At 55.8% G+C, this 18046-nt stretch overlaps 1 protein-coding gene across 8 annotated transcripts in view; it reads left to right on the forward strand.

Annotated features, from left to right (window-relative positions):
• The window catches only part of KAZN (kazrin, periplakin interacting protein), a 386173-nt gene that overhangs the window by 336192 nt on the left and 31935 nt on the right, over window positions 1–18046 (forward strand). For 4 of the 8 annotated variants that reach the window (XM_053920000.2, XM_053920001.2, XM_045190537.3 and 1 more), the window contains 5 exons: window positions 3016–3186; window positions 7935–8124; window positions 10013–10143; window positions 12994–13044; window positions 14435–14558. In XM_053920000.2, coding sequence (XP_053775975.1) covers window positions 3016–3186; window positions 7935–8124; window positions 10013–10143; window positions 12994–13044; window positions 14435–14558 — 667 coding nt within the window. Of the gene's footprint in view, window positions 1–3015; window positions 3187–7934; window positions 8125–10012; window positions 10144–12993; window positions 13045–13613; window positions 13675–14434; window positions 16804–18046 lie in introns of those variants that run through there. The other 4 variants (XM_053920002.2, XM_045190538.3, XM_045190539.2 and 1 more) reach the window with 3 other exon arrangements.

Raw genomic sequence — 18046 nt, forward strand, 5'->3', positions numbered from 1 at the left:
CCTCCGCAGACACCAGCTCCCCTCCCCACCGCCCTGTGCACCGGGTGGCCTCTCGAATCCCAGAGCACAGACTCTCTGCTCGTGTCACCTCATGCACCCCAGGGAGGCCTTCGACGTGTCTGACCCGGCCCGGGCACTGAAATGGAACATGCCTGGACAGGGTGGCTCAGTTGGTGACAGTGGGGACTCTGGATAAAGGCCGGCCCAGGTTCAGATCCCAGCTCCCCACATATGTGCCCTTGGACATCTCAGCCTTTCAGAGCCTCCGTTTCCGCATCTGCTGCACAGAGCATGTGGTGCAGACCTTGGAGAGCTGTGATAAGGACTGTCCGAGATGATGAATGTGGAGCACTCGGTCTCGTGCCTAGTGCGTAGTAAGCGCTCACTAAACATTAGCTATGCACCTTGCTAATACTACTGTAATAAATGTGTGAAGAGAGAGCTGCAGGGCACCAGTGAGACAGATGGAAATTCTACATGCAGGGAAGCAGTCTTGGCAGGCTTCCCAGAGGAGGTGACTGTGAGTTGGGCTCTGTGGGGTGAGCAGGAGTTTAAGTCAGGTAACTGAGGAATTTGTTGTATGTGGTATGGACATGCTGAAGAGGGTACCAACTCTTAAAAAAAAAAGAGTCAGTCCCCGCAACTGAGCAGGCCCTAGTGAGCCACCGTATCTGCAGGGTAAGAGTTGTAACTTTCTGGTGGGCAGGGCAGAAACACCGTGGAAGACTGCTCTTCACGTACATGACACCGTACGGCAAGGGCTGTGACCAAGGCTCATATGTACTCTGAGGAGAAAATGGAGGCTGCAGGTGTGTTAGGCTTTGCTGGCCACGGAAGAAGGTTCGATGGGTTCCTCGAACCGCCAGGGGCAGCAGGCCAGTTACACGCATGCACTCGGGGGTGCTGCCTCTGAGCTGAGAGGCCTCATCCTCCCTGCAGGCCACCCTGGTCTTCGCCCGCCCCGACCCCTCTCACCGCCCACACGTGCAGGCCTCTCCGTCCCCCTGATGGACCAAGGCCAGCAGAGGTCCCTGGGCCAGGCCGCCCACAGCCTCTGACTGCGGCCTGGGGCTTTCAGCCATCCCGGGAGCCCCCAGCCCGAGCAGCAGGGCCCCAGCTTCCACTGCCTGCGTCCTTCACAGTTGGTGAGCGGGTCCCTTGGGAGTAACTGTTGGCCTCTCCCGGCCTGTCACTTGTAGACAAGACGTGGCAGTAAGGAGGATATCTGTGGAAGCAGAGAGGAGGAGAGGGAGCCCGCCACGGCCTGTGTTCTTGGTCATCCTCCAGGCCTCAGACTTGTCACTGTGACCTCACACGGCAGAAGGGCGTGGGAGCTCTGCGGGGTCTCCTTTATGAGGGCACCACCCTCATGACCTCAGCACCTCCCAGGGGTCCCCCCTCCTGAACCACCACATTGGACTTTAGGATTCCAACATGTGAATTTTGGTGGAACAAAAACATGTGCCACGTAATGGTGTTTTGATCAGTGACAGACCACATACACGACAGCGGTCCCATGAAATTATAGTGGAACAGAGAAATCCTATCACCTAGAGACTCCGTAGCCACCGTGACGTGGTCGTGCAAAGCGTGCCAAGCCACCAAGGCTGTGGTTCAGAGGGCAGATGGCTTGACTGGCTGTGGGTGAGGAGGACGTTGAGGAGCGCCTGGAGGAGGTTCCTGAGGAAGTGACCGAGGAGGCCAAATCCTACCCCATGATTCCAGCCGCCCCCGCCCCCCAGTGGTTCCGAACTCCGAGGCAGGTCTCCTTTCTGTTCCTTTCCTGCCTCCATTCCCGGCAAGGACCAGGACCTCCACCGCACTGTCTGCGGGGCTGGGGGAGTTACTGCACCTCGTAGGTGGTGGTGAGGTTTGAATGTCATAGTGCACACTGTGGCCGGGGACTCGGTTGGAGTGTTGTCCCGTGTACCAAAAGGTTGTGGGTTCGATTGCCAGTCAGGGCACGTGCCTAAGTGGCAAGTTTGATCCCCAGTTGGGGAGGCAGCTGGTCGATGTTTCTCTCTCACATTCTCTGTCTCCGTGTCTCCCTTTCTCTCTCTCTAAAATGCTCTGGTGAGGGTTTAAGATATATGTACTCGTATATCTATACATACATATATATCCTAACGCACCTAAAACCTGCAGCACCACACTTGATGTGTGTACAGAACATTCACAACAGTCGTTGCCAGGGCGGGTGATCCTGGCAGAGGGGGCGGGGCCATGTCAGGAGTCCTCACCAAGCCTGAAAGCACCTACCAGCCTCCCCCAGCCCAGAGCCCTCAGTCTGCTTGTGACTGGTGGAGCCAGTGCCTGCAAAGAGACATAGAAACAAAAATGATCCTGAGGGTCCTAGTGGACCTTCCTCCTAATTCAAGGACATTTTGTAAGCAGCCTCTTGTCCACGAGCCAGTCCCAAGAGAAAGGAGAAATAAGCAGTGGTAGAATGGCTCCTTGCTCCCAGAGGTGACTCAGTAACAGTTGCTCTCGTCTTGCATCGCGGGTCCCTCCTGAAGCCATCGATCGCCCTGGGGAGTGGGATTGTCGCTGTCTCACAAGTGAAGTGGTCAGGGTTTCAGGGAGTTAAACAACGTAGCTGGTGGCCCGCAGTTTGCAATGGGCTGGCCTGAGACTCACACCCAGGCATCCTGACCCCAGGGTGCCAGTGCCAAGGACACGTCCTGGAAGGGATGGTCCCCGCACCACCTCCTCCAGAGCACACCGAGAAGCAGGGGGCTAGTGACACAGGAAGTGTGTCCTCACCTCACCCGCGTTGTCACAGCCTCCATATGACGGCCTTTGACCTGAGTCCTGCAGGTTCGCTTCGTCGGCGGGATTTGTCAGGGGCTTTCTGCCAGGCTGCTATTCTGGGGCCCGGGTGTGCACATGAGTGAGCGTGGCACATCCCTGCTCACATAGAGCGAGCGCACAGTAGGGCTTCAGTTAAGCTCCACAGTGCAGGAATTTTTGTCTGGCTTGTGCCCATGGTGATGCCCTGGCGTTCTCCCCCCGCAGGAGAGCGAGGACGCCGTCAAAGCTCTGGCTAAGGAGAAGGACCTGCTGGAGCGGGAGAAGTGGGAGCTTCGGCGCCAAGCCAAGGAGGCCACGGACCACGCCACGGCATTGCGCTCCCAGCTGGACCTCAAGGACAACCGGATGAAGGAGCTGGAGGCTGAGCTGGCCATGGTGAGACCCCTCCCCTCCTAACCTCCCCTTCAGGTACCAGCTGTGTTGGGAGACAGGGCGCTGATCTTGGTTCATCCAAGAATCCTGAAGCAGAGCAGGACCTAGGAGGGGTGGGGCTGGGGTGGGGTCTGTGATGATTGGCATCTTCTTCACCCATCTATCTGCCAGGGCTCAGAATGTGGGGCCTTTCTCCCACCTGCCCGGGCCTGGGGCATGGGGTGCTGGGAGACCATCCACTCTTCCGCATTCCCCAGACTACTATAAAAATAAAAGCCCATTTTTGTTTAAAATATATGTATTGTTTAGGAGAACACTTAGGAGGAAATACACCAAAAACATTAACAATGGTTATCTCTGGGTACTAGGATTACAAGTGAGGTTTTTTTCCTTTTTTTTTTTTTTTGGCCCTATTTTCATCTATAGTGAGAATGACTTCCTTGGGTCATCAAGGGAAACTTTGTTCTAATCTACAACCTTCAGAATACTTCCAAATGCTCTGTTCTCTGCCGTGGTACACAGCGCCCATGTGGGAACAGAGCCCAGGTGCTGTGTTCAGGGGGCCTGGCGGAAAAACCGAGGTCCGGAGCCCTGAGTTCTGTTTTGGCTGCTCCTGTGTGGCCTTGGGCAGCTCGATGAACTTCTCTGGGCTTTGCTGCCCTTTATCTGGTACTGGGGTGGGGCTGAGGGTCTTTATCCCATCCAGTCTGCCCCACAAGGTGGCTGGGAAACTCTGGGGAGCCCCCGAGGGGTGGGGAGACCCTGCAGAGCACTGAGGTGAGCTAACAGTGCCATTACAGCCATGGGTTCTGGGTTCAAGTCCAGTCCCCATCACCCTGTGGCTGTGTGACCTTGGGCAGGACCCTTCTCACAGGGCGCTGTGAGGGCGTTTCAGTGGAATGACGCAAGGGAAGCGCTTAGCATGGCGCCTGTGCGTGGCAAGTCTGATACGAGGAGACACAGAGGTTCTCTGTGCTCACCCCCTTCAGGACCACGGCCCCTGGCTGGTCAGGGTCCGCCTGGTCAGGGTCCATGGGTCCGTCTTGGGACCACTTTAGTGCTGCCTCCTGGGTCCCCTTGTCCGATGCTGACCCCTAGTGGTGACAACTGCCCAGGGCAGGAAGAAGCTGCGGCCATCAGGGGACAGTCCCCTCATGGTGTGGAGGTGAGTTCCACAGTGCTGGCTCCCCTGGTGTGGGGTGAAGCAAGGCCCTTGTTCTCCCAGGTCTTTCCGGTGCCCTGTGAGCAGAGAGACACCTGGTTGGAGGTCCCCTCTGTTGCCCACCATCTGCAGGGTTTCAGCACCTGGAGGCCGCCAGGGCTGCCTGCCCCAGGCGGTGCTGTCCAGCTCCAGCTACTGCTCCGCTGGCCAGGGTGAGGCCAGAGGGCAGGGACCTTCCTGCATGCAGCCTCCATGCTTGGGTTGCAAGCCCCAGAACGCAGCTCTGGCCAGTGTAAGCACATGGGCAGGTGTGCACTGGAGGAAGTCAGGAGCCCACAGGCACAGTGGGAAGGTGGAGGTCAGCAGCCAGTTTCCTGCTTCGGAAAGTTCCTACCCCAGCTCCTCCCATCCTTTGGCCTGGAGACACATTCCCCAGATGGGGAGGAATCCCTTGAAAAGCCGGTGAAGGATTTGGGTTAGCAGGACTCAGCCTCCCTCGGGGCCAGGCTCGCTCTCTGACATGGACACACGCCCTGGCCTCCAGACCAGCAGACCCTGCAAGCAGTTGGGGGTCTGGGGGCCTGACCCAGGGATGGGCGAGGGCAGCGCCCTGCACTGCTCTCCCCCTTCCGCCTCCCGGCTTTTATCCCCTGATCTTAGAGAGGACGTAAATAATCCCAAACCGTGGCTGCTGCTATTGAATATGACAGTGGGCCAAATAATATCCTGGGCCTTTGCATGAATCTTTACACGTCTGGCTCCTGCCTGTGAAATAGATACTGTTTCGTAATAACACTTACATTTCCTGAGTATCTGTACCATGGGCCAAGCACCCTCCACTACAGCCATGTTACTCCCACTGGGCAGACGAGGGCACAAAGGCATGGAGAGGCGAGGGGCCTCTCTTAGGAGCCCCCAGCTAAGAAGCAGCAGAGCTGGGACCAAACCCAGGCAGTCTGGTTTCAGAGCCCAAGCTCCAAAGTGCTATGCCGGGCCCTCTCATTGCACAACTCCAGGGGGCGCTACTTCCATAGACATGTTCCCTCTCGGTTTTCCCATCTTACCAGTGAGGACCCTGAAGCTCAGTCATGGACTAACTTGCTCGAGGTCACACAGCAACTAAGTTGTAGAAGTGGAGTCTGAACCAAGATATGTTTTGGCTTTTGTTACGTGGGGATGTTAGAGCAACTCACCAGTTCCCAGGAGCTCCAAACTCGGGGTTCAGAGATGAGAAGAGGGCGTCAGAGCTCCCAGTGTCTTACTGCATTTAATGGGAGAGATTAGGCAGAAACGCCGTGTGACTTGCCGCTGGGAGCGGGCCGTGACAGTGCCCAACAGGCGGGCAGGGTTTAAATAAGACGCTGCGTGCCTTGCCTGCAGTTCACCCCTGTGTTGTGGCTCCGTGTCAGAGGTTCAGCATCGTGATGGGCAGTTTGGGAGAGGGCCCTGAGCTTCAGAACTCCCAGGTAAACCACTCCATCCTGCAGGACCAGCCATAGGGGACCTCCCAGTTATCAGGTAGTGGTGACGTCAAACAGCCTGCTGAATGGAAGGTGCCATTCTAAGTCCCCAGTGGGCAAGGCTCCACTTGGGAGAAGAAAGCCTGTGGGGACAGGAGAGTGACCCTACCCAGGCCGCTTCCTGTGCCGCCGTAGGAGGCGGCTTGTTTCAAGGGTAGGTTGGACTTCCCGTGCTTCCCATGTTGCAGCCCAGCAGTGCTGCCAGAGGGCAGAGCTGAGGTCTCATCACCGCAGGGCGGCAAACCCACGTGGGTGCTCATTTGTCTCCAGTGTCCACCCTAGGGGCAGCCAAGATGGATCAGGTGGGAGGAAAGGAGCGGGGCGGCCCCCCAGGAGCAGCTGCCCCCAAGGAGCGGTGCCAGGATGGAGGGCCCAGACACACGAGCACCTGCAGGGGAAAGCAGAGGTGGTCCCGAGGGAGGTGCGGGGGTCCCGGAGACGCGATTCTTCACGGAGCTGGTGCTGCTGCAGGCACGGGGCAGCTCTAGGACACACCCGGCCTCACTCACTCCCTCAGCAGAGGGAAGGCTCCGTTGTTCTGGCTCTGAGTTAGCACCAGGTCCCCCGGTGCTAACAGAGAGGCCTGCTTCCAGCTGTCCCGCAGGTTTTCGCCCAGTGCTTCTGGGGTTGTGGCTGGGGATTCCCTGGGGACTAGACGCACCCCACTCTCTGCCTCGTGGACTGAGTCTGCATCACGAAGGCTGCTTGTTTCCTGGTCCCAGCACAGCGTGGGCACCGTGGAACCCCCAGGGGCTCACAGCCAGACACCCAGGCTTGGAGCCCAACCTGGATGTGTGCCTGCTGTGCGCTCTTGGCGAAGTCACTTAATGTCTCTGAGCCTCTGATTTCTCCTCTCCTTGTGAGTCGGGCTGTCGCACTGAAGGTTTTCTAAGGGACAGAGGAGATTATTACTGGGCTTGAGGGTGGGGCTGACACCCTCAATTTGACTTCCTTCTGCCTGATAGGTTCATATGCCCCGGTGGCTGGTGGTAGAAGGGGGGTGATTTCACAGACTCCTGGGATTCTGAGCTGGAGAGAACCCTGTCGATTGCTCGGTCCAGGCTTCTCATTGTGCATATGTGGAAACTGAGGCTCAGAAATAACATAGTGTGCTGCGGGCATGTCAGGCCCTTGGCCTTGGACTATCCATTTATCAGCTGGAATCTCTGCTCTACCAGGAAGAGCCCAAGGCCTTAGGCAAAGTCTGGAAAGTTCTGGGGCAGGAGAGATGAGATGAAGGTTTTTCTTGTATCTGTGCTCATCCCGGGCGCGGCCAGCACCCCGGTGGATTCGCTGGAGATCTTAGTGCGGGGCCCTGGGGCCCTCTTTGTGTCCCCCGCCCCCAGCATGAGCCTGGGAAGCCCTTTGGGAGGTAGACATTGACCGTGATGAAAAGAATAGACATTAATACATTTCTAACATGTGCCCTTTTTCTCCCCAAAATAATTTGAGATTATTTCTAATAAAACCCCGCGTATCCTGGGGAAGGTAACGCAAAGCTAAGAGACCTCAGTCACCAGATAGAGAGAAAGGAAGAGCTGTGTCTCCCCTGTCCCCCCCCAACCCAGCCCCACACTGGTCCCTGGGCGTCCCTGTGTCCCCTGCATTCTCATTGGGTGACCCTGAGAGCCAGGTTGAGGATTTGCCCTGTCCTCCTCCTGCATTGCAGAGCACCTCGTGAAGGGGAGACCACAGGCTGAATTTGGGGGGAGCTATGAGGGGATGGACACCAAAACACCATTTTCTTATACTGCCCTTCAAGTCCCAGCTAGTCCTTGGAGAGCCCCAAAGAGTGGGTGATGAGTGTGTGCTTGCCCCCCTTTCTTTGCCTATTGCCAGTCTCACTCTGTGGTGTCAGGAACTAAGGGGTGAAACCCAGGTGAGCCCCCAGGTGAGGCCTGCCATGCAGGTGCTCAACTTACTGATGGGCACTCGATGCAGCTCCGCAGATGCCCTGGTGCACAGGTCGATTCATGGGTTTCTCGTGATGGTGGGTGATGGCCAGGCAGCAGGGCAAGACTCCCCCTTGGTCACGTCATCCCCTGCCTGTCTCCTGGCTGTCTCTCCAGGCCAAGCAGTCCTTAGCTACGCTGACCAAGGATGTCCCCAAGCGGCATTCACTCGCCATGCCGGGCGAGACGGTGCTCAACGGCAACCAGGAGTGGGTGGTGCAGGCGGACCTGCCGCTGACGGCAGCCATCCGGCAGAGCCAGCAGACTCTCTACCACTCACATCCCCCCCACCCTGCAGACCGGCAAGGTGAGTCCCGGCCCAGCACGACTGTGGGGGCTCTGGCCCCGTGGGGAAGGCAGCCCCCCCATTTGCACTATAGCTGCTCAGGGGAGTGTGGAACGGAAGCCACGGGCTCGGGTAACTGAACAGTCCAAAAGGTGGACCTCAGACACGGTGCACCCCACGTGTTAGACAATACCTGCGTCCATCTGTCTCTCAGCTCTGCCCCCCGTTGGCCTCATCTTGAATTTGTCTCTTTCCGTAAGGCAGCAAAACAGTCCCCAGTAGTTCCAGGATTTTAGCTTACAGCTCAAAAGCCTTGAGAAGGGGGAACTAGCTCTATGTCCTAGGCAAATCCCGAAGAAGGATTCTGATTGGCCATCCTAAGTCACATGCCCACCCCAGGACCAATCACTGTGTCTAGGTAGCTGATACAATGATTCTCCAGCCTGGGAGACAGCTGAGCTCCTTGATTGACAGCTCCACACAACCACAGAATGTGCGAGAAGGCCTGGAAATAAATGTCACAGCTGTTCACTGTAGGCACCGGGCGGAGGAAGGGCCCAGCCTCTGGGCCGCATCCACACCCACTGGCTATAGTACAGGCCCCAAACTCCTCTGCACGCCTGTGGCCCACCTGGCTCCATTCTCTGTCACTCCTGTGAGTGGCTGCCTTTGTGTGACATGCAGGTTGGGGGCAGGCAGCCTTTGGAGCCCCAAAATCCTGCTGTCACATCACCTAGTTGGGAACCCAAGTTCTGGCTCCAAAGCCCCTCCGTGCCACTACCCCAGCCCACCCCACCCCAGCCCAGCCTTACGGCACTGGTGGCAAGGACTGTCTTTCTCAGTAGTATAGCCCTACCTGCTCACATGCTACCTGCACATAGTAGGCGCTCAGTCAGTCTTGCCGAACAACATGCTTCCTCTACCCAACACCTGCGCCTGCCCCCAGGAAGGCAGTCTTCTGGGTGCAGTCTGGTGCAGGCCTCCAGCTGAGCCTTTCAGTCAACGACTATTGAGTGAGCACCTACTCTGGGCCAAGCACCGTGAGCTCGGGTTCAGTATGGATGAGACCCCAGGGTGCCCGTCCTCATGGAGCTGACGTAGGTGTGAAGACAGTCAACACCATGTGCCTAAACCAGCTCACAGAATGACGACGGATGGTAATTAGTGCCGGGAGGGAAGTGGACAGAAAACAGGTGCTTTGATGGGGAAACGAGACAGTGGGAGGGCCGGTCATTGAGGAAGGCCTCTTTCAGGACAGGCGTGAAAGACAAGAAGGTGCCCGGCGGGCAGCAGGGCCAGCAAAGACGGAGGCAGGAGGGGGATGGCATGTGTCGGGCACTGTCAGAGGCTGGTAGGGTGGGCCAGGCTGTATCCGCTCCGGCCCCCACAGCCAGGACGAGCAGCGTGCAGTTTTCCCCCCAGGGTGACCAGGTGGCTGGGTCTCCCTGCAGTGTGAGCCTTGGGCTCAGGGGGACAGCAGTGGGCAAGTTTGGGGTTGTGTTGAGAAGCCCTAGTGATGACCAGGTGTGGCAGAAAGAGAGGAGCTGCTGGTGGCCTCGAGGCTTCTGGCTTGGGAAGCTGGCGTGTACCAGCAGGTTTAGGGATCGTCCAGGAGTTGGCAGCATTGTGGGGATAGTCACTGAAGTCCCTGGAAACTCCGCCTCTTCCTCTCCCTCTTGAAGAGGGTGCCTAAGTGGATCCCAAGGCCATGGTGGGAGATTCTTCTGGAAGCTGCTCTCTGACCATGCGTGGGCTGTGGAATAGAGGGGCGTAAAGCTGGGCAGGCGTCCCCTCTACTTCTCAGTGTTCTCATCTGTACATTGGGGGCATTGGTGGAGTCACCTGCAAGGCAGCGGTGGTGAGGACACTCCCCCCCATCCCTCACTTCTCAACCGTCCCTGCTTTCCAGCGGTCAGGGTGAGCCCTTGCCACTCCCGACAGCCCTCTGTCATCTCCGACGCATCTGCCGCAGAAGGCGACCGGTCGTCCACGCCAAGCGACATCAACTCCCCTCGACACCGGACGCACTCCCTCTGCAACGTAAGGCCAGCAGCAGCAGGGCCCGGCCTTGGGCCCTGCCCGAAACCCGCGGGGGCGGGTGGAGGGGTGAAGATGCACTCGCTGTTTCCTCTCGTCCACCCAGGGAGCACTCTGGCGGAGGCCTTTCCTGTTCTGTTCTTTCCTTTTGCAAGAAGAAATGGATGTGGGGAGAGAAAGAGAGGAGGCCCATTTGCTCCCTCTGTCCGGGAGGGCAAGGAAAATCCAGAGGAAGGCGGGCCGGGGTCGACCGTGGGGTCTGTGCAGCTCTGGGTTCCCTCTGATGGGCTGTGTCCAAGCCGAGACCGTGGGCTTCTCCACCCAGACGTGACCCCCCGCAGCTCAGCATTTCCCTGTGGGGCCAGTGCCCAGTCTTCATCCAGGAATGAGCCAGATTTTTTTGAGCTTCCAGAATCTTTGGCGTGAAGCTCTGGAGAGGTGTCCGTGGATTTGTTCTAAGTGTGTTTGCTTATTTAATCAAACCCTTTGTGACTGCATACTGGGCGCCAGCTACTAAGAGGCCCATGTCCCTAGTCACCTAACTCTTGATGACTAGTAGGACAGGCAGAGGCTCCCGGGGGAGGGGGCGTGATGAGTGAAGGTGGGTCAAGGGTCAGAGGACAGGAGGCACCAAGTCTAGGCTCTAATATGAAGCGCTGGGGGTGGGGCCATGCCTCATTCCTGCTCCAGTGTGTGGTTGATGGTACACAGGGCTCCCCTGCCAGGACCTGAAGATGGAGACATGATTGAGTAGGTCTGCAAGTGCACGGGAAGTCTTTCTCAAGAACTCAGTGAATGTAGCGAAATAGATAGTAAAAAAAGAAATGAGATGAATCTAGTGGGAAGGAAAGACAAAATAACCCTTACTTATCAATGATACAATTATCTACCTGGGAAATTCAGGAGAATAACCTTGAAAAGCCACAGAACTAATAATAAGCTAGTACATAACAGTACTGGTTGAAAATCAATTTATAAAAATCAGTAACTGCCCTATATACAAGTAACCATAATGGAAACATTTTTTTTTTCTCGCTACAATAACAATGAAAAGCACTTACAAAAGCAGCTAAGGCTGAACTTTAAGTTGCCGCAGCCTGGTGCACCCCGGGCCTTATTCAGCCCACGTCATACTGGAGAAAAGGTCGCTGCCAGGCCTGGGGCCTCACAAAGGGCCGGGTGCTTTTTTAATCAGGGCTTTCTAGAAGGAAGCAATGTGTTCTTTCCTCCCCAGAAGAGCACCCTAATGACAAAGGCTGTCTTGACTGACAGAGCCAAGGCAAAGAAGGTGGGCCGCTAGAGGGGCCTCTGGCATCTATTCCCTGGTGCACTCTTGAGGGGCCACTCTTGAGTTGTACCCACAGCCGGCATCTCAGGGTGCGGTGCAGCCCAGCCCCAAGTATCTGTGCACAGCCCAAATGGGAATAACTTCTCAAGGGCCAATTTTTTTTTGTCCTCTCTTGATGGGCCCAAAGGGGCTTTTGACACTATTGGGAAATGCATTCTGCAGAAAGCGTTCTCTAAAGACCAATGGAATTGCTCTCGCACAGGCCTAGCCTTTTGCCCAACTTGACCTTGGCACATACCTGCTGCTACAAGCAGCAGGTCCAGCACATGTATTTCCAAGTTCACTTTAGACGGGGCCCTGCCACCAGGGCACGGTTGTCTGGGTACATCGCAATGGGTGCTGGCCTTGTTCTGCTCCCCATAAATTTGGCGACGATGGCCCTGCCCACAGTAAGCCTGTTTTAGCTGCCTGCTGTGAGCTCTGTTTGTAAACCTTGAGATAGGACTAAAACTATCATTTGTTCCATTCCTGCCGTCCCTCACCTACCTTCATCCCACACATCAACAGATGTGCACACAGGGAAGCCAGGAGGAGCCTGAAAATAGCCCCAGGTAACCCTTTGTTGTCAGGCGTGTGACCAGACAGCAGCCAGAACAGCCACATCTGGACTAAGAACACCCCCCTCCCCATCCTCTCATGCTGTGGCCACTACTTTTGAGCAGTGCCAGGTGGTGAGCAGAGAGCAGAGAGGTTGGAGAAAGTTGATGGACATGGCAAGTGACAGACTGTGTCTTCATGGGCCCTTTGCCTGCAATTCTGGAAACAACCGCCAGGGGTCTCCCTAGCAATGACTTCCGTGATCCAAATGATCTGTTGGTCCCCAGGCAGGACAGACTGATCCTGGCGTGTAGTGAAGGCTTTTGCACGCACTTTTGTGCGCCATAGGGCAGAGAACTAGGCCAGGAGGAACCAGACTGTTCCAGATTTGCATTGCAGCTCTGCTTTTAATTAGCTCCGTGGAAACTGGGCTGTGTGGAGCCTGCGTATGTGTAAATCAGGCTAATGAATCCTTCTGCCCCTCCACAAAGTAAGTGATTCATTGTGTTGGGGGGGGGGGGGTGTGGTTAGAGGCTACAGAGTCTCCCGAGTCTTCTTGTTCCAAAATTCTTTGTTTGTTTGCTTTTTGCTATAAAATTATATTTATTTAGGAAAAGAACCAAGTATAACCAACCTCCAGTTCCAAAACAATGAGCCAACTGAGGCAGAAACTTAAGCCTTTAAGAAACTGCTTTGTTAGTCAGAGGGTGTTGGGGTTCAAGAGGCCAGAGCAGGCAGGAGAGCACCCCAGGGCCACGGACCAGGACGGCTGATCCAGACAGCATCTCAGTGAGCCCCAGGCCCTCCCCACTGAGCCATCTGGGAGTGTCTGCTAAAGGGGTGGGGGGAGGCCTCCCCACTCCGAGGTAGGGTGGCCCCTAAGGGATGGCCTCCTCTCACAGGCCACCTTTGCTCCCATGTGCCCTGTGTCTCTGCTGTCTCATCTTTGTCTTCTCCTTTGGCTACAGGGCGACAGTCCCGGCCCAGTTCAGAAGAACCTGCACAACCCTATTGTACAGGTAGGTGCGCCTTCACCTGGTCCTTCCCTTCACCCCGGCCTGACCACGACTTCGTCCCCTGGGCCCCCGGGCCCCTGGCATCCCCGCTTCCCATACCTGGGCACCCAGGGCGGAGAGGAGTTACGGTAGTTTGCGAGTCACATGTGGACTGGTGCCTGAATCGGGCTTACTGCTGGGTCTGTCCTTCCGTACCCTCTTCGGAACCTGCAAACCTACTAAGTGCATCACACATCTCAGTCTTCACTCCCAGATGGTTCAGTGGGGAGGGCCTGGGGCTCACTGGGATGCTGTCTGGATCACCCTGCTGGATCACTGGTGCACCCTGCTGCCCTGGTAATGTCCTCTCTCCTGGCAGCCAAAGTCTGATGACCCAAGCCATGAGCTCATTGGGCCCCACGTTGCAGGAAACTTTCGTTCATTTTCAACATGTCAATAGTCTGTCACCAGGACAAGGAGGGGATGTGCAGGGAGGAAAGCAACAAGAATCCGAGGGTCAGAGGGGTCTCTGAGGTCAGTCTCGAGTCCTGGGGCTCCCTCGTGATGATCTGTGCACCTGTTTGTCCCATCAGGGTCCACCAGGGAAGTTCCCCAAATGCGGATTCCTTCGCCCTGGAGATTCTGTCCCACCAGGTGTGAGCTGGGCCCGGAGTCCAGGAAATGTATTTTGGGAACCATTTGGCTAGTGTAGCCCCTACGTTTCTGACGGAGAATGATGCCCCATGTCTGTGCAACGCATTTGACAGTTTTCAGAGCTCTCTGGCAGACGCCACCCCCCAAGTCCCCATAGTTATCCCACAGTTGGGACTAGAACCCAAGCCCCAGCCGCCTCACTCAACCTTGGCCAGTCCTGTTCCTTGTCCAGGGCTGTCAGGTCCAGGGTCCTTGCCTGTGGCCTCCGGAAAGCTCAGGTTTCCTCCGTCCTCGTTCTCCAGGCTCCCCCAGGCCCTCGTTTCCCTGGGGACTTTTTCGCAGGAACTGGTGCCTCTGCCCCATGCCCCCGCAGGCAGGGCCTGTGGCTGGGCCATGGCACTCATGGCCCAGTGCATGCATGCGCTCCTGCACGCCCTCAGGGGGCGCCGGAAGGTGTGGGCCAGCCAGCAATTTAAATGATGCTGCACACATCGCCAGCAGCTAACCATTCTGGGAGGCTGATGACGTGCCAGGCACCGTTATAAGCCTTTTTATCCTCACTTTAGTGACATACAGCAGTCTTGGGCAACTGGCCCGAGGTTCTTCCTCAAGCACCGGGAAGACCCTGGCATTCCTGACCACTGGTGACCCCTGCCCCACCCCCGCCCCGCCATCCCCGCCCCTCCTGTGCTGTGCTCCCAGCTCAGGTTGGCTTTGTTCTTCTCCCCTGTGTCTCTGCCACTCGGCCCTGACTCCTCAGTCACTAGAGGATCTTGAAGACCAAAAACGGAAAAAGAAGAAAGAGAAGATGGGATTTGGCTCCATCTCCCGCGTCTTCGCCAGAGGGAAGCAGCGGAAGTCCCTCGACCCCGGCCTCTTTGATGGTACCCGCCCCTGATTATTACATAGAGGAGGACGCAGACTGGTGATACCCGCCTCCCTTGGCCTGCTGCCCAGCAGGCGTGTCAGTGCGTGTGGACGTGCGTGTGTGCGTGGGGTGTGTGGGGGTGTGTGTGGGGCTCGCGCGGGAGCTGGGTGTGGCCAGGCGCAAACACGTGTGACCCCTTCCCCTTGCGTCGCCACCTCTGTAATTGATGTACATACTACAAACGTGTGTTAATATGTCAACTCTGTCGTCTTTGGCGCGATATAGTTGTGTTGTTAATCTGGGTTCGTTTTGTTTTTTTGTTTTTCTTTTTCTTTTTTTTTTTTTTTCAATGTTTCTTTTTGTTTGGTTCGTTGGGGTTTTTCTCCCCCTTTCCCCTCCCCTCCTCGTTTTTATGAAACTTGAAAACTTGAAGGACTGCTGTGTATTTGTAAATAACAAAAAACTATTGTGCACTCCGTGCTTGTAAATGTCCCTCGTCCACACTGCTACTTCTGGAGCCCGTCTGCCCGAGGATGTGGTCTGTTTTTTATGTCCTCCCCTCCCCTCCCCGCCCCCTCACCCCGGTGTGAACGTGTGGGACCAGACCCTGTTCTTGGGGCGCGCCCAAGTCACTTTAACCACAAAACGCCACCGTCATCCGGGTAAGGTCTGCTCTCCGCAAGAGCCTCAAAAACCCGGCCAAGGGGCCCCGTCTTAGCCGGGTTTGCTGAGGTCACACGGGCTCTTTTCAATGGCCTGCCAGTTTTTAAATTGCGTTGCCATTTCTTTCTTTGTGGAAAAAAAGAAAAAGAACATTGTTCCATTTAATTTATTTGCACAAATGCAGAAGACTTATTCTATCTAAATTATTACATAAATATTGGAATGTATATTTTTCCATGGGGGCGGGGGGCGGGGGTTTCTGTTGATCTGTCTAGTCTCTTATCATGCTACTGCCAAACTGGGCGAGGTAGAGTTTAGGGTGGCCAGAACCCAGGGACCGCGGGTTTCAGAGCTTGCTTTTCTCCCTTATTTCTTCCTCTCTCCCCATTCTTCCGCCCCTGCATGGAAGTGCGCTCCACCTTTCTTCCTGCCCATAGCTCTCTCCAGGCCTTTCTCTACGCATTTATTTACCTGAACTACGGAACACTGAGCTTAGAGAGCAGAGTGCCTCCTGTAAGGGTCACCTTCTCTCGGGCCCGTCTTTGGAGTGAGGGTGAACATACGGGGGAGACAGCCAATTGCACAGGGTATGACCACAGGGGACCCTAGGCCCAGCAGCCCCACGGGGGTCCTCCAACGGCCTGCATCCCTCCCTGCTGCTGTGTCTCTCTCCTCTGTGGGTTATTCTGCACACTGACCAGGCAGGTGTCATTGCGGAGGTTCTTGTCTCAAGGGGAGGGCTGTGGGGGACACGGTGTCAGGACCAGGACCTCTGCCCTCTTCGTTCTGGTTGGTTCCTACAGCCACACCTGGCAGAATCTCTTGGGGTCCCTTAGGCGGCACCCTGAGCCCACTCACCCCAGGAGAGAGGGCTGTCAGGAGCATCTTCCCATGTGGGGAACAGAGTTGGCCCCTGTGAGGCATCACCATCAAGGAACTGTGTGCATGAAACATGGGGGTGAGAGAGATCACATGAGCTAGAAGCCAGGGCCCCCCAAGGCCATAAACTAGCTTCCTTTTTCTTTTGGCTGGTGAATCCCCCCACCCCGCATCCCCCACCCAGTGCTCCCCCCTTAACTACTAACACAGCTCAATTCACACACCCTCTAAAAGGTAGTAGTTGCGCTTTCTGCTAATTGTAATATTGTCCGCTCTTACCAAGAAACAAGATATTCAAATGCTGGAGCGTCTCCGTCAGAACAGATAGAATATTTTGTCCCAAGTCTCTAAAACAAACAGAAAAACCCCAGCCAGCTGCTCCCTTTCCTCCTGACCTCATGGGGGCTGGGAAGGAGCCGGCCGGGCACCTAATAAGGCTCTTTCTGGCCTCCTTGGGCTGTTTAAGGGAGAGACCGAGGCCTGGCATCTTTCTCGGCAGAGAGATTTTAGAAAACACTCCCCACCCTGTGAATTTTTTTTCCTTTTGATTGATTTGTATTGTTTTTCCCTTATGAGAAAATAAGATGGCAACCACTCCTGGTAATGATTTAGTAGTTCCTTTTCATTTCAGTTTTTGTAAATTAGGAGATAATTCTAAGAGTTACTAAGGATGATTTATTTAAGAGAACTACGTCAAATAGCAAATGAGTTATGGGTAACGCTAGATGAAAATAACCTTTCCCATGGGCAAGGTTTCTCGAAGGCATGGATGCAAATATAAAATATAAAAAAAAATCTAAATAAAGCTTATTTTAAAATATTATCGAACTCTATGTTATTTGATTGCTTCTATCTTGCTCCGGGTGGGGGGCAAAGCCCCCATGACCTGCTCTTTGGCATTCCTGAGGGAGTGACGGGAGGGGCCGAGGAAAGCTGGCTGGATTCTGGGACCATGGAGGGGCTGAGGCCAGGTCTCCCAGAAATGTCTCACCTTTGCCGGCTTTACTGTCGGCATCCAGGGCTGCCCGTGGTCCTTAATGCCCCAGCCCCAAGCCTGGCACCCCGGCCCTGCATCCTCCAGCTCAGCACCCCAGTCAGCTTTCACCGGCTTCCTTCTCCCCACTGCGTGCCTTCCGAAGGCCCAAAGGTGGGGCCTGTGAGTTTGGGGCGTGTTACTTCCTGCAGGCCTCCGTGGGCCTCTGCAGCCCCCGAACTTCCCACCTTCCCCAGGGACTGAGAGGAGCGTAAAGGAAACTGAGCCATCCACAGGGCTTCCCTGATGAAGGCAGAGTAAGCTGGGTTTTTCTGAACCCCGGGAAATCCCCTAGAACCAAAGCCCAGCCCCCATCCCCCCCCCCCCCACACACACACCTGCCCAGTGTGTCCCGGGAAGAGGCCCCGGCCACACACAGCCCATGCCCTCAGCCTCTAGCTCCCAACTTAAAGAGAAAGCTGCCCCAGCAATAAAACCGACAGAAGGCTGGCCTTTTAACTCCCCCATCGCTTCTGCTGGAAGAAAGCTTAAAGCTCTATGAGAGCTAGACCGGGCCGAGAAGGCACAGCGCGGAGGGCTTCAAGGAACTTGGGCACATCTACCCCAGCAGTGCTCAGCCTAGCCCTGCGTTAGAAGTTAAACCTTCCCTGGTGATTCCAAGGGGCGACCAGGCTTGAGGATCCCTGGGCTAATCCAAGGAGGGCAAGTGGCCCCAAGATGCCACTGCTGCCCTCTGCCTGGCCTCATATGGACATCACAAATCCATTAAAAGCCCTCCCTGCCCAGCCCAAAGTGGCTTCCGATTTCTGGGCTCCGTCAGCCAGAGTTGACATACCAGGAGAAAGCCTATGTGCCATCTCAAAACCAGCCCAACCCCCATGCTGGGCAGGTGGGAGAAACACTGGGCCAGAGAAGAGTGATTTGGCCACAACCCTAGCTGTCGCTCCTACAACCACATGACCTTCTCA

The sequence above is a fragment of the Desmodus rotundus genome, chromosome 3 (assembly GCF_022682495.2).
Source record: "Desmodus rotundus isolate HL8 chromosome 3, HLdesRot8A.1, whole genome shotgun sequence".
Classification (NCBI taxonomy): Eukaryota; Metazoa; Chordata; class Mammalia; order Chiroptera; family Phyllostomidae; genus Desmodus; species Desmodus rotundus.